This window comes from Helianthus annuus, chromosome 12 (assembly GCF_002127325.2).
Source record: "Helianthus annuus cultivar XRQ/B chromosome 12, HanXRQr2.0-SUNRISE, whole genome shotgun sequence".
NCBI lineage: Eukaryota > Viridiplantae > Streptophyta > Magnoliopsida > Asterales > Asteraceae > Helianthus > Helianthus annuus.
Window position 1 is genome coordinate 5,937,689 of NC_035444.2, and position 15,210 is coordinate 5,952,898.

Sequence of the window (15,210 nt, forward strand, 5' to 3'; positions counted from 1 at the left end):
ATAAGCCGACTTACATATGATTCCTTTAAGATCACATTTCCAGCTGCCATATAATACCTTCCCTTATACTGTCCGATTCAATATAAAACACCTATTAACGGGTCCAAATGTCCATATTTATAATTAGAGACGTTAACTATTAACTTTCAGGTCTTTGTTACACTTGAGTAAACAAATGTAAGTTTAGTCGAACAACTGATATTTATTTTTTGAATTAACTTTTATTATTTTATCTGTTGGCGAGTCGTTATTTAGGCCCTGAACTAAATTATTTTATATTTATTTTTTTAATAGTTACACTACAAATAAAGATAATGAAGTCTGAGTTTAAAAACCATATTGGAAGGCTCCTGCAGGTATGTTTAATCGAATAATTTCCTTAAATACATATCATATTTACAAAATAAAGTACAATGTCTATGGAAAAAATCCAATACTTATTATGTTGTACAACACTAACATGAATGTTTTTATAAATTTCGTATATGAAACTTTAATTTAGTTATATCGTAATATTTTAGGTATGATTTGCTGAGTTTCCGGAATTCAAATTGGAACTAGAAATATGGTATTGATTGTAATTTCATTTAATATGATAAATTGATTGAATATAATTCCCAATTCATTGATTGAATATAATTCTCAATTCAACTTCTTAATTGATTGTACACATTTTTATTGTTTATGTATTTAAGGAAAACATAATGACCAAAAATAATATGTTAGCATAAATACCCATTTCGACAGACATTTTCATTCACTACTTATTTTCTTCATTCTAAACAAAAATTATCATTCACTCATCCAGATTGTAAGAGTTTTCCTTGACTTTCAATAGATATTTCATATAGGTTTCTATTTAGTATACTTAGTATTGTAAATGTAAATGTTATTTATGTTTGTCTCATTTTATATTTCCACTAGTTTAAGAACCCGCGAGGTTCGCGGGTGGACTAAAACACAAATGAATAACTTTAATTTATTGAAGTAATCGTTTGAATTAAATAAACGTTCAAGTAATAATCAATTAGTAAACTACAATTAGACAAATAATGTAATATCTCGAGATACATGATGATGCAAATGTGTGTAATATTGTGTTTATGGAACATAATAATGTTATTATGATTTTTATTGAACATTTACACGGAATGTAAGATCGTTTGATGAATGAGTACATGGAGATCACAAGTCACGAAATACTTCTTTGTAAACTACATTTGTCGTTTTATTAGTAGGTTTGCCGTCATTGTCCAAAATCAGAAGTTTAACTCCTTGTCTGGTTTTAACTCTTGATAAAGCAACATACAGCTGACCATGGGTGAAAACTGGTTGCTTCAGATACAGACCAACTCTAGACAGTGATTGTCCCTGACTCTTGTTAATAGTCATTGCGAAACAAACAGCCAACGGAAATTGTCTCCTTTGAAACTCAAAAGGAATTTTTTTATCAGAAGGTATCAAACTAATCCTTGGTATATAAGTGCGTGTGCCTATGTTCCCTCCGGATATTATCTCGGCTTCTATTACACGGTTATACATTTTTTTGACCTGTAGTCGTGTACCATTACAAAGCCCATTTTGTTGGTCAATGTTACGTAATAGCATCACCGGCACGCCTACTTTTAGTGCTAGCCTATGATTAGGTAAGCCGGATACTTTAAGACCGTTAAGCACATCAGGAGAGTATAGTTTTTGTTGTGTAGCGTTTGGATCTTCAGACTGACAAAGACTGTCTGAACTAAGATACTCTCGTTCTTCTCCTGGGAATAGTGACAACAACCGATCATTAATTTCATGCACAACCTCGTTCTTAGGTGCAAGTATAGCCCTCTCACTGAAATAATTCTGATTGTTGAAGTTTTCGAGAATTGAAGGATACACAAAATCAATTAAAGTTGAAATTGGATCCGATGTATCAGTGATTAGAAGGTCGCTTGGTATTTCAATTGACGCTTCTCCATCATTTGGACCACCAACATTTCCCTCACCTATATCCAAAAGCCATTTGGCAAATTGTTTTATTTCTTCAGCGTCCGATGCTGAACTTCCAACTGTTAACCTCATGTTTTTTGTTAATCTCAGCAACTTACATGTATTCCACAGATAAGACGAACTTATTGAGGCATTGACAATTTCTTGTCTTCCACCATTTGGAACAACAGGAAGGATCTGTCTAAAATCGCCTCCTAAGACAATAACCTTCCCTCCAAAGCGGATGTTTGATCTGTTTGAAGTTTCGATATTGAAAATGTCGTTCATTGTTCTATCCAACGCTTCGAATGCATGCTTGTGGACCATAGGCGCTTCATCCCATATAATCAAGTTTGTTTCGTGTAGTAGTCTAGCAACATCTCCATTCGGTTTTATATGACAGACTGAATCCTCAGTAAGATTCAATGGAATACGAAACCTGGAATGCGCGGTCCTGCCACCAGACAATAACAACGACGCGATGCCACTTGAAGCAACGTTTAATACAATTTGACCTTTTGATCTGATTGCCGCAGATAATGTCTTCCATAAGAACGTCTTGCCGGTCCCGCCATAGCCATACACAAAAAAAACCCCACCCTTGTTACCCTCAACTGCGTTGATTATTTGTTGGAAAACTGACCGTTGCTCCTCAGTTAGCAAATTAAGTTGATTATTAAATTCAGCTTGAAGATTCGTTTGGTCGTAGATACGCTCCTCGTTAATCAAACGATTGTCTGAATCAGACATAGACGCAGTATCTGGGTACGACATTGTCTCAAATCTCTTGAGTGATGAGTTGTTTCTGGCTAAGAATTTTTCAACTTCACTCAAAACATAGTTTTTAAGTTGGTGATCTGGAATTGATAAATCTGTAAACAATTGGAAAAAAAAATATATTATCAAGTTATGAAATCAAAATATATTTAATGAACCAAAGCATATAGCATAAATGAAACATAAAACCATGTTTTCTTTAAATGAAAATTGTATTTTTTTTATAACGCAACCAAAAACAAAAAAAAAGTGGATAATAACTACATTTTACGTAAAACAATTACCTGTAAGACGATGATATTTCCTAAGTCTGTAGATAAAGTCGTCTGTCATGTATCTCCATGTGCTTTCCCATACAACCTCAGGTCTGGACAACGTATTTGTTAATAGCAAAGTAGCAAATAAATTACGAAGATACGAAGGGGATCCTGTTTCGTTTGCTTCTTTGATTGCCTCAATATATTCTGCGTCATCGTCCAAAAGGCCGAGTGCATAACATGCATCTCTAAATGTATCATATACCTTACCATGAACTGTTTTAATATCATCAAAAGACCTTGGTCCTTTCACTTTGTTAAGAAGAATTCTTAAATAATATGCTTCCCCAAGAGACGGACTTACAGCGTGAATTCTCCCAATTGACTTATGTGTTTTTCTAGGTTCCCAACAATGTTTATCAAGCTTCCATACATACCAACTTGGAAACTGAACATATGTAAGTGTACGGGCCAATGTGTCATTCGGATCTTTGTTACGTTCCATCCAGGAAAGAAACATTGAAGCTTTGACAGATGGTTTGTTAAGCACTTGATTAATATCCTCGTCGGGACCAAAAACAACAGGTTGTTTTCCGGGAAGATGGAATGGCAGCCTCATAACAGATGGAGTCCTGTAATGCACATCGTATGCGAAGATCCTCCAAGATGCCTCACAAGCCGATAGATACCTACAATCATAGTATTCTTTGACCTCGTCTTGTTGTAGTTCTTCGTTGTTACTATCATGTTGGACAACTGCAACGGTTGCTTTATCAGGGCCTTTATTTATATATTTAAACAAATATTTAATTGATCCGGCTTGATTGCACCACTCAACATTTATATGTGCCTGGTACCGTTTCAAAAGTTTTTTGTTGTATGGCACAACACTTCGGTTGTCTAAGTCGATTCCATTTTTCACTACAGAAACACCATTATCTCTTCTTTTGTATATTGGGAATCCATTTGAATCCAGTGTAGTATGATCTTGAAATTTCTTTGGAAAACCCTTTGAACACTTATTGTCAACCATACATGGACAACTTAAATTAGCGTTACCACATGGACCATGAATCATATAGTCTTTCACAAGTGCATATAATTCTGCATCTTCATCTTCATTAGGGATTTCTGCAGTTATAAATGGATCAACATGGTCTACTGTTGGAAGCTTGGATTCATTTTCTAAGAATAAGCATAGGTGGGCATGAGGCAATCCTCTCTTTTGAAACTCAATTGTGTAAACAACTGTAAAACAAACTAAACCATTAGTAGATTTAAATAATATAAAATCAATATAAAAAATAATTTGATAAAATACCTGCTGCAACTTTTCCAAATAGATGGCGTTCTTTAAAATCTTTGCAAATTGAATCCAACTTTATTTTAAATAATCTGGTCAGTATATCTGGCCTATCTTCAGGTTTAAGATTTGTGTCTCTAAGAAACCTTTTTACCTCAGGCCACTTTGGATTGCACGTGATGGTTATAAAAAAATCCGGATAACCAAACCACTTACAGATAGCCATGGCATCTAAATAATTTTGCATCATATATCTCGCGCCACCGGTAAACGAAGAGGGCAAAAATATTCGTTTTCCAACGTTAGATATGTCTTGCTGGCCCTTATTTCTTAATTCACATAGACTTTCATAGCTATCTGACCTTAGATTCTTTTGTTGAAGACGTATGTATTTAAGCCTTTCGCTCTCAATCATAGTATACGCATCAACCAAGAATTGTTGAAAGAGTCTCCTTGAATTTAGAATCAATGAAAACTGATTAATTCTGTCTTGCAAACGATATGCAAAGAACTCTCTCATCGTACAATTTGGACGTTTCTTATTGATTATGTCTACGACACCACGATGAGGGATGTCAATTCTATAACCATCATCACCATAAGGAAACAAAATAGGATATTGAAGTGCAAGGTATGAAGGATGCAATTCACTAATTCGTTTCAAAGTACCTGTTTGCGTTTCAATAACTATATCTCTATTGTTGATTGTGTTGGCAATATCCCCAACAATTAGAGCAGCAACTTCACCACATGTTGGTAAATTATATGTTCGTCCATCCTTTTCTCTAAAACCAATTAGACGAAGCTTCAGATTAAGCTCAGGGTTTTCATGAAAACGGTCTCTAACCATCCTATAAGCTTTTACCAACTGATTTTCTGAATCTAAAAGACATTTTATATGTTCAATCAGTTTATTATCAAGTTCAGCACCACTTGCGGAGGATGAATCCTTTGAACGACTGGTTAAAAAATAGAGGAGTGTTACAAAACATAAAGATTAATAAAAATACTACTGGAGAAAACTGTGATTGGAAAAAATGTTTAGTTGGTTGTAGTACCTAAATACGGATTGTCTGTTGGAAAGTTCGTTTTCAGTATCGAAAATGTAGAGCTGGCAAAATTTAGGTTGGTCTCCGTCTTCCGGAAGGAGGCTTCCAGTGCTGTGGTAGTTCTCTCCACTAATTCTGTAGCAGAATGGTCCATTACCTCTGTTAACAGTGTGATCAACCTTACCACCCATTGACGTGAAAGCAAACATTGAGTTATACCGTCGAATATTATTCAAAAAATATTTGCTTTCTTTGTCCTTATACATAAAAAGTTCCTTATAACTTGGAACAGCATCTTTATAATCTGGTAGTTCTACTTTGCCGTAACCACAACATAAGAAATAGCATATTCTTCCTTTCTCTTTTCTTCCCCTTCCTTTCTCAGCATCCCATAATTTAGCATTGCATACTTCACAAGTAATACATTGGTCACCATGATCGATGTAATCTGTAAAGTTAGTTGAAGTAAAAAAAAATATTACTTTAGGAAGGAGGTGTTTGTATAAAAATAATAGATACTATTTAGTCAATTGTTTAAGTAAAGTAATTTTTATTATACCTGTTGAAACTCCTTTGTAGATTGCTTCATCTGTAGTTTCCTCTGTCGTCAAGTCAATCATTGGTATAGGAGATGTAACTCGCGATTTACTTATTAACTTACGTTTTCCTGGCGACATCCTCTGTAAAGAAGAACTTTCGAGAATAGTAAATGTGTTGCCAGAATGTGTGATGTTTGAAGATAGAGAAAAACGACGAATGTTTATTGGTGTAGTCATGTTGTTTGTAAGACAGCTAAGAGTACCTAAATAACATAATATACTCCAACTTATTAACTTTTTAAAACATATAAACTGTATTTGAAACTAAATCCGGATTATTCAGTAAATATAATCTTTACTTGTAGGTAACACCGACGATGTAGGAGTAACATTGTGCGTGTTGGAAGACAACAATCTTAAATCAGTGGAAGATGTTAAAGTATTGGAAGGGTGTAATTTTCGTTGTTGTAGAGTAGTAGATCTTTTACTGTCTAAATATAGTTTCCTTAACCTCCGTCTCTCTTTGCAGTCATTTTGAAGAAATCTCGGGTCATAAACTGTAATATTATAATAAAAATCAGATAATTTACATATAGACATTATCCAAATAATAAATACAATTTTTGTTAAAAAATTGTATACTACTTTAAACATTTACTAAAGTTTTACCTCCATATTCAATGGAAGCCTGTGTTGTATCATTGAGCATGTAATGCGGAATGGATGATGAACCAGAAGTAGATGCTATAACATCTATTGATTGTGATTTACCTTTTTGCATTCCATAACGTTTACCATCGATGTATAATTTTCTAAGTTTACGCCTCTCCTTACTCTCATCTTGAGTAATTTTAGGGATGAAAACTTGCAAACAATCATTAAATATAAAACACATATAAGGTACATGAAATATAATGATACGATTTAAATTGAAAATGTAAATATTAATAAGATAAAAAGTTAAATAATACCGTTTGAAATGTTTCCCAATGGTGTTCGATGAGTGAGATCTGGCATAATATATATATGTATATATACGTGAGTATAAATACAATACATGTGTATAAATACAATTTCATGTATAATTACAAATAAAGTATTAGAATATAGGAAACAGTAATGTGTAATACAATGTAATGTTTTTTGACATAGGAGTAACAGAAAGGAAATTGTACTGCAGTTCGGTAGCATTTTACAATTTGCAGTAGTGACCGACGACATAAAAACTGGAATGAGAATGGACAAAAAATGATACGTTTATTTTTTTCCGGAAATTAAAATGGTTTGTGAGTTCTTAAATTACATATTTATTAGAAACATTTATAATGTATATTGAATCAGTATATAAAAATACATTCATTGTTATATATTTTTTAAAAAAAATATGTTATATTTATTATTTATTTTTATAAATCGACAGGTTTGATAAGTATTCATATACATTTGTTATAAATATAATTATTTATACTTATTATTTATGTCTATATAAAAGTAGACAATAAAAACTTGAAGATAGGGACTACTTCTGTCAATTATAAAAAGTAACCATAGGGTTCATCATGTGTTTGTCAAATCAGATATGATATAGGTATACGTAGCAATGATGCTTATCTCTTTCTCTATTACCCACTTCATTATATTACACCAAACTTCACACACATACACATTAAAATCTTCAAGATCGGCATTGAAATTATCATCGGAGAAAGAAAAATCACCAACAGGTAGGTTTCAAATTTTTGTTCAAACATATCGTAGATGTTTAATTGTATCATTGTGTGAGATTTGCAATCTAAATTTGTGGATTTTTAGTAAACCGACATGTTCTTTGATAGACAACTATAGTTTTTAACGCCATCTTATTCCTCATTTCATCATATTATATAGATTTGGGTTTTATATGAGCGAAATTAGATGTTTTGTGATGTTGATCTGCCGTTATTGTTCCAGTATTTGGTTTCGGTTTTTTATCAAAGTTTTATTGGTTATGTCGGTTTATGATTCCGATTTGAACATGATTATGGATGGTGCATTGTTATTATTATTGAATGATTTATTTCTGCACATCTATTATTGTTTGTTTTAGGTTTTTTAGTGAGTATACTTGTTGATATGTATATTTGTTTCGCCTAACTGTTACACACAAGTGTGATTAAATTTGGGGATTTTTCCAGTATAGATATGTTATATGATAATGAACATCTATTATTTACTGATATAATTATATGTAGACAATGGCGCGTTCTTCAACTGAGCGAAATACACAAAATAAAAAAAGGAAGTCATAGTGGTAACAGATTCGGACTCGGAAGAATCTTTCACTTCGGAAGAATTCGACTGGAACGCACCAGAACCAAATCTCATTTTCATGCCCTCCTCTTGTTCACGTTTTGTAAGTATTTACATTTATTATTATGTAGTAAGTTGACTATTGTTATATGGTGTCATTAGTGCCTTTATCATTACCGTCTGCATACTTGTTTGGCATTTCTTAGCGGATACCAGTTAAGGTCGCAAGAGCCATGGGAATCGATAGATGCGGAAAGGTGACCATTGAAAACATGCGTGGTGTGGAAACAAATCTGAACGTCTCGGCTGAACCAAAACGATCAAAAAAGAAAAATCGGTTTACTGTTTTGGGATGGCCAGCATGGGTTCGTGAAAACAACATCAAGATGGGTTATCTTTGCGTTTTAGAGTGGTATGACGATATGCCTGCACTCTTTGTTAGGGATGTAATCGAAGAATAATTGGGTTAGTACCATAGATCGCCACCGTTCAACCAGTTTGTATGGTAATTTTGTCTAACTAACGGTGTTGGCAGTAGGTATATAAGTTTGTAGGAAATGTTGTTTGGGAAACTGTTACAATGTTTTGTTTATGTTAGCTGTTGGAAACAACTAAATAATATTTTGGCCTATGTTATATGTTTAAATATTTTGATACATGTATAATGTTGGAATGGAATGCTACTTGAAATTTAATGGTCATCTACAAATTACAACATCAATATACGATTCTAAGTTGTTAATGACAAAAGGTTTTGATATTTAAATGTTTACGACGCAATAGTGGTGACATTATCTTCACGAATGCATCTAACTTTAAAATAATTACATGAATATACGTTGCTTTCATAATTTGATTTAGTTTAGAACTATTACCTGAAGTTACATTTCTGAGAGCGTTAGAATGTGTTTGTATAGACCTGTTTTTCCGAGAATCCAAATATGTGACAACTCGTAATTCGAACCTACTTTGTGTATCGACACGTGTTTATACGAATTATTATGATTATTGAATGTTATAATTACGTGCTTTGTGTTATGTAATGTATGTATGTGACAACTCGTACCTTGATGTGATGTGTGTGCACGATATGTGGCTTTGTGAACTTGAATGACCTTGTGAATGATATGATTGTTGAATGCATATTATGTCGTTAGGTGATATGTGTTGTAAAGTTAGATATGTCATATGATCATGTGTGCTATATGTATATGGGTTGTACTCGCACAATCTTCACCCGGTCGCACAAGTCTGATTGGGCCGATCGCACAAAGTCCTTATGGACTCTACATTGAACCGAATGGACAGCCAAGTTGGGTTCGGCCCATCTTGTTACTCGATTAACATTAGGAAATTGTAACCATATATCTCGTTTGTTACCAAATACACTTTACACACAAACCCTAGCTCTCTCTCTCACGCTCAAACCCGACGGCCATCACCTCGAAGATTTTCTTGCTCGTTGTACGGATCATCTAATCCAAATCGGTTAGTATATTTATTGTTAGTCCAATTACATTGTATTCCTTCAATTATGTTTACTTGTGGCTTGTCAGTTTATAAATATATATGAAAAAAATGGGGAGTGAGTGCCGGCGGTAAACGATAAGGGAGGAGGGGGTTTAATCGGTTAAGTGTATGCCGGTCCAATGGGATTGGCGGTGGTTGAGGGATGGCGGCTGTCACATATATATTGTCATGTCATTGTGAGTCAACTTTGGTTAAATGGGTGCATGGTATTGGATGAATGGTTGGCTAGGGAAAGGGGTCCAATCGAAAATAAACATGTTGCACAATTACATCAAAAATTTAATGGAAGAGGCATGTGCTTGCTTAATCATTGTCTAGTTTTGCATGTGTGATAGGGACTGACACATATTGGCGGTTATATACGTGTATTACATGTGCAATGGTTTAGAATATTTATGATTTCATATATATATATATATGTGCACACAAAAATCTAGAATTTTGGTCCAATCATGTGTGGGCGGCCATTTTTGGCATTGAGTGCATGTGAATGTGAAGTATAGATTGATCATATGACTGATGTATATATATCCGAGTTCTTTTACTTTGAACTAAACTTTATTACTCCAAAATAGTCTAAAAGATGCAGACATCCAACTTAAAGTACAGTATTACTTAGGTTGATTGTTGAATAATTAGAAAACATTAAATATATAAATCGTTGTATTAGAAGAATGTATTAGATTAGTTCTAATATTTTAATCGAACAATAAAATAAATCGTTGTATTAGAAGAATGTATTATATTAGTTCCGAATATTGTAAAGACTTTATAATGACTCAAGGCCCGAGTTTTAAATCTGTGGGTATGATAGGTGACTAGGATTGTTAGTTTGATTGGTGAACTAATAAATCAGATTGTTCAAAGATGATTGTTAACCGAATGTTGATAAGCGGCCGTATATTGTGTAAGATCATATGATGAGATGTTACACGATTGCTAGATTAATTCAACTGTTCGATTATGTTACATAGGAATTCGGGTTGTTAGTTAAATGGATATTGTGGAATGAATTATGATTCGATTAGGGTTCATGTAAATTGAATGTTGGATAGCTTGTTTGATCGATATGGGGTTGGGTAGGATTGTTGATTGTGTTGATTGAATAATGTAAAATTTGGAAACTATTAATGTGTAACTGATTGGCATATTAATCGGAAATTGTAAACAAAACGCACAAGATCACACGTACAAGGGAGCCCATTCGCACAGGGGCTCCGATCGCACAAGCTAATATGTTGGGCCGGGTGTACCGTTTGGGCTGGTCATATGATTTGGGACGGGCACAAGGCTGATCGCACAATCGGTTGGGCCGCTTGTTACTGGGCTTTACCTTTGGTTGTGTATACGTGTTAGCATGATATGAACTTGACTGACAATATGTGATACATGTTTGCTATGATCTATACGTGTCTTTAACGTGATTAACTCGGTGTAATTATACGTGCTCTACTTGAATCAAACCTGACTTGTATGATAAACGTGCTAGGACGTGGTTGAACACATTGTAGCTTAACTGAACTTTTTGTGTATCATACCGAGCAACCCCAGGTGAGTTCATTGCATTTTCTCAAGCATGCGTCCCGGTGGTTTGGGACAACTGGTAAACATTTGGAAGGGAAACATTGGGTAATTAACTTAATCGGTTTTGGTTATTGCCTGGAGGGCAATGGGGGTAATTAGTTGATAGCGCTATTAGGTACTAATTATCTGGGTTTCACTATGGTTGTTTAGAGGCACACTCCTCGGTTACGTAAGGGCGGTTCCCCTAGGGTAACTAACTGGACAACATAGTGGGTTGTTAAGAGGCACACTCCTCGGTTACGTAAGGGCGTAGTCCCTAGGGTAATCTAACATGAGCAACAACGTAACACAACAATGAATCATATTAACATATATCTGGTAACGCAACACGTAAGCAACACTTTGAACTCACCAGCGTAGTCTGACACACTTGTTTGCATGCTTGTAGGTTATTAACGTTTGGAACATGGACTTGCTATCTGGGAGTGCTGGAGTGGTCATGGATCGAGACTCGTGGATTCACTTATAAACAATGCATTGATTTTAGTTATTATTATGAAACGATTACATGCTTCCGCTACACAACTTTTGAGAATTGATAACATGTTGACAACTTATTTTAGTAATTGATGTCATAACTTATTTAAATATCTACTATTGGTTCAATGTGATTGGTGGCTCGAACTCTGATGCGTAACACGCCTCGTGGGGTTTCCGCAGGTGGAATTTTGGGGGTGTTACAAAATAGATTTTTCGTTGTCTTCGCCTCTCCTTTGCTTCCTTATTCGTATCAGTATAGATAACTAAAAAAAACATTAAAATTACAATTTACAAAGTGACGTTAAAATGTAAAATAATATACCAACATATTAAAGGAATATGCATATATGTGTGGAATATATGTATACCATTAGTTATGTCTGAAAATGGAATCCTTGCTATGTGACCTAAAACATCAATAATAAAAGGATACAAAAAATAGTATATGTCATTTCTTTGAGGCATGTATCTACCTAATAATCAATAAACTGAAAGATATTGAAAATACTACCACTTGAATTGTTTGTATTGCAAGGTTGCTTGACGAAAGACGAAGACTGAATCTTTGACCTTTTCGACGTGACATTAACTGTTAATATGTTCATGAAAAATTAAGTAACCTGATAGCGAATGTATACTTTATTTTGAGAAATGAATGAAATGGCACTTACGGTTTGCAATGTTGTCGTTCTGTACATCTTTTAATGAAGAAGAGAAATTTTCATTTTTCGATCTTTTTGACATCACCGGAAATGTGATTAAGGTTACTGCAATAAGAAGAAGAAGAAGAAGATACGATGTTTAAATGTATGAGCCTTTAGTAAAACAACAAACGTGAGGCTTACATAGCAAACGAAGTAGTAGTCTTCGTTCAATATAAATAGTGGTTTACATTAATATGGAATCATTTTAATACCATATCAAGTTAAATCGCAAAAATATTCCTTGATTTATGTTACTACATCATTCCATATATAAAATGACCTATAGTTTGACCTTTCCAAATTTATGTTTCGTTTTTTTGGTATGTTTTGAATTACTACTATCAAATGAACTATATTGATTATATCATCAATAATAAAAAGAAAGTATGAATCAAATGTGAATTCAAAAATTGACAATTGACAATTGACAATTGACAATAAACACAATATTTAGTAGTATAGCATTCTGGAATGATGATATACATTTTTATTTTTAGTCATAGAAAGAAACATAAACTTAAAAACTAAACATATACACAAAAGATAGATAACATAACAAATTCCATTAACAATAACACCATACGGTAACATGTTCAAAGGGTTGGTTCCAAAACATAGAACAAACAGTTTAACAAAAAGACGGTTTATAAAAGTTCGGCGCAGTTTTGCTTAGACATGTCGGACATTTTTTAATATAACGGTTTTCTTTGAAGTCACATAAGTGAAATCAAGGATGTCGCCGTCATTCAAGTTATTGTCCGCCATAAAAACAGGCCAGTCGATGACTGAATAGCGTAAACCACGTCCGTTCTTTTCCGGTTTGACTTCGTAAGTAGTCACTTGCCCCTGCATGTTTTCAATCTTTAGAGTATGAAGCTTCTTTCTAAAACCAGCGCGATTTGAAACCCCGACCGGAAGACGCTGAATGTAAAAACGTTTATTTAACACTTTATATCTTAAACATCATATAATAAGTATAAATAATTTAAATGTAAATATTTAATTTAGAAAAATAATACCAGCCTGTATTCTCCTTTACGTGTAAAGTTCAAAAGTTCCGGATCTTCAGGAATAGTGTGTTGTCCGCGATTGTCTCCATGTACACGCTTCTTATACTTGGAACTACCAACAGAACTTATATTTTCCTTTGCCTTTATGAATTTAAAAAACAATATCTTCAAAACTACACCATATTGTCGTTAACGAAATAATATTACTTGTATGAATCTATAAACTTACATCTTCTGTGTGAGATGGAGATCCTTCAGATATAAAGGCCTTGGAAGTACATTGAACGTCATGTTGTTTACCCTTGCTTGTATTTCCACTTCCCTCCATGGTGATAGTATCTTTTTGCGGAATAGAACAATCCTGTTACAAAGCAACATTTTAAACTTTTAAATAAAATGTACATCTTTAGATGTTACAGTAAATAGCATATAATAAATATGTATAAACATACATTTATAAAAATATACGATTACCTGGGGGACATTTGGTTCTTCATTTGAAAAAAAGAAGCCATATTCTTTACGTAAGGCCTAAAAATGACATATGCACTATAATAACTCCCATATAACCAATACTTAGAAATGTGTTTATAGACATTATTACTTTACCTCATCTACTGTCTGAAAGAACTGATCACGAGATATTTCTAGAACCTCATCATCCGAATTGTCTCCCATTATTAACACAACCAGCAACTGAACTGAAAATATAGTTACAGTGTTAATGAGCATTAGAAATATTATTAAATATACATATAGATTAATGTTAAACAAAATTATAGCCAAAAGAATATCTACATTCATTTATGCAGTTTTGGAATACATATACTACAAAAATAGACATATTTTTTTAAATAAAACCCTTTCAAACAATGTAACAGCAATATAAACAAAAAAAAATCATTAATTCAAAAAATTAGTATAAAATTTATTAAACAATCTATACATTACATCTATAAAGACCATAAAACAATAATATAAGTCTGACTACAAAAAGGAAAGTAGAAACAAATTCATTTAAGAACTAAGATTTAAGTTTTAAAATAAACAAAGTGAATACTACCTACAGAATAAAAAATCATGAACTAAAAGATCCAACTTATAGGTTAAAGATAATTTGCAGAAAACGTTTAATACACCTTAAACATGTACTTTCTGGCATTTGTTAAAAGATAAACCTAAACAAACTCTTTACAATTAACAGTCAAACCATAAAGTCTGGGAATGAGACAATAATTTAAGGGTTTTCGTGATGAAATACAATAATGAAATTACAAAATCTAATAAAAACTTTATGGGTACCCAATCAATCGATATGAATTGAATACCAAACATACATCACAACTGTAATATAAACTATAAAAAAACATTGATTTAGATAAGGTTTTTTTTAATAATCTTCAAGATCAATATGAACAGATGCAAACATTTAAAATAATCATCGCTTGAATATTGTAAAAATATATAAAATAATAAAGAAGAAAAACTTTTCAATAACAGCAGATCCTTATATAATGTTCAAGACATAGAACATACATTCATCACCTGTAATTAAAACATTATACCTAGACATTAATCGGCTCTATACATAAAGATTCATCGGCTAAAAACCCTAAAACACAAGTTCATGAAAATAAATATATCAAATTCTGTAGATAATGCATTGACTTTACAATACAATGAAAAGAAAAAACATCAAAAAAGTAACAAATTA

At 33.0% G+C, this 15,210-nt stretch overlaps 1 protein-coding gene across 1 annotated transcript; it reads right to left on the reverse strand.

Moving 5' to 3' along the window:
- Window positions 1–1,185: 1,185 nt before the first annotated feature.
- Window positions 1,186–6,794, reverse strand: LOC110892324. The gene is made up of 7 exons (XM_022139495.1): window positions 6,569–6,794; window positions 6,259–6,456; window positions 5,920–6,162; window positions 5,370–5,808; window positions 4,330–5,270; window positions 3,036–4,256; window positions 1,186–2,846 (listed from the first exon to the last, which is right to left on the reverse strand). Exons 1-7 carry the CDS (start codon window positions 6,792–6,794, stop codon window positions 1,186–1,188), a joined length of 4,929 nt encoding a protein of 1,642 aa, XP_021995187.1.
- Between the last annotated feature and the right edge of the window lie 8,416 nt (window positions 6,795–15,210).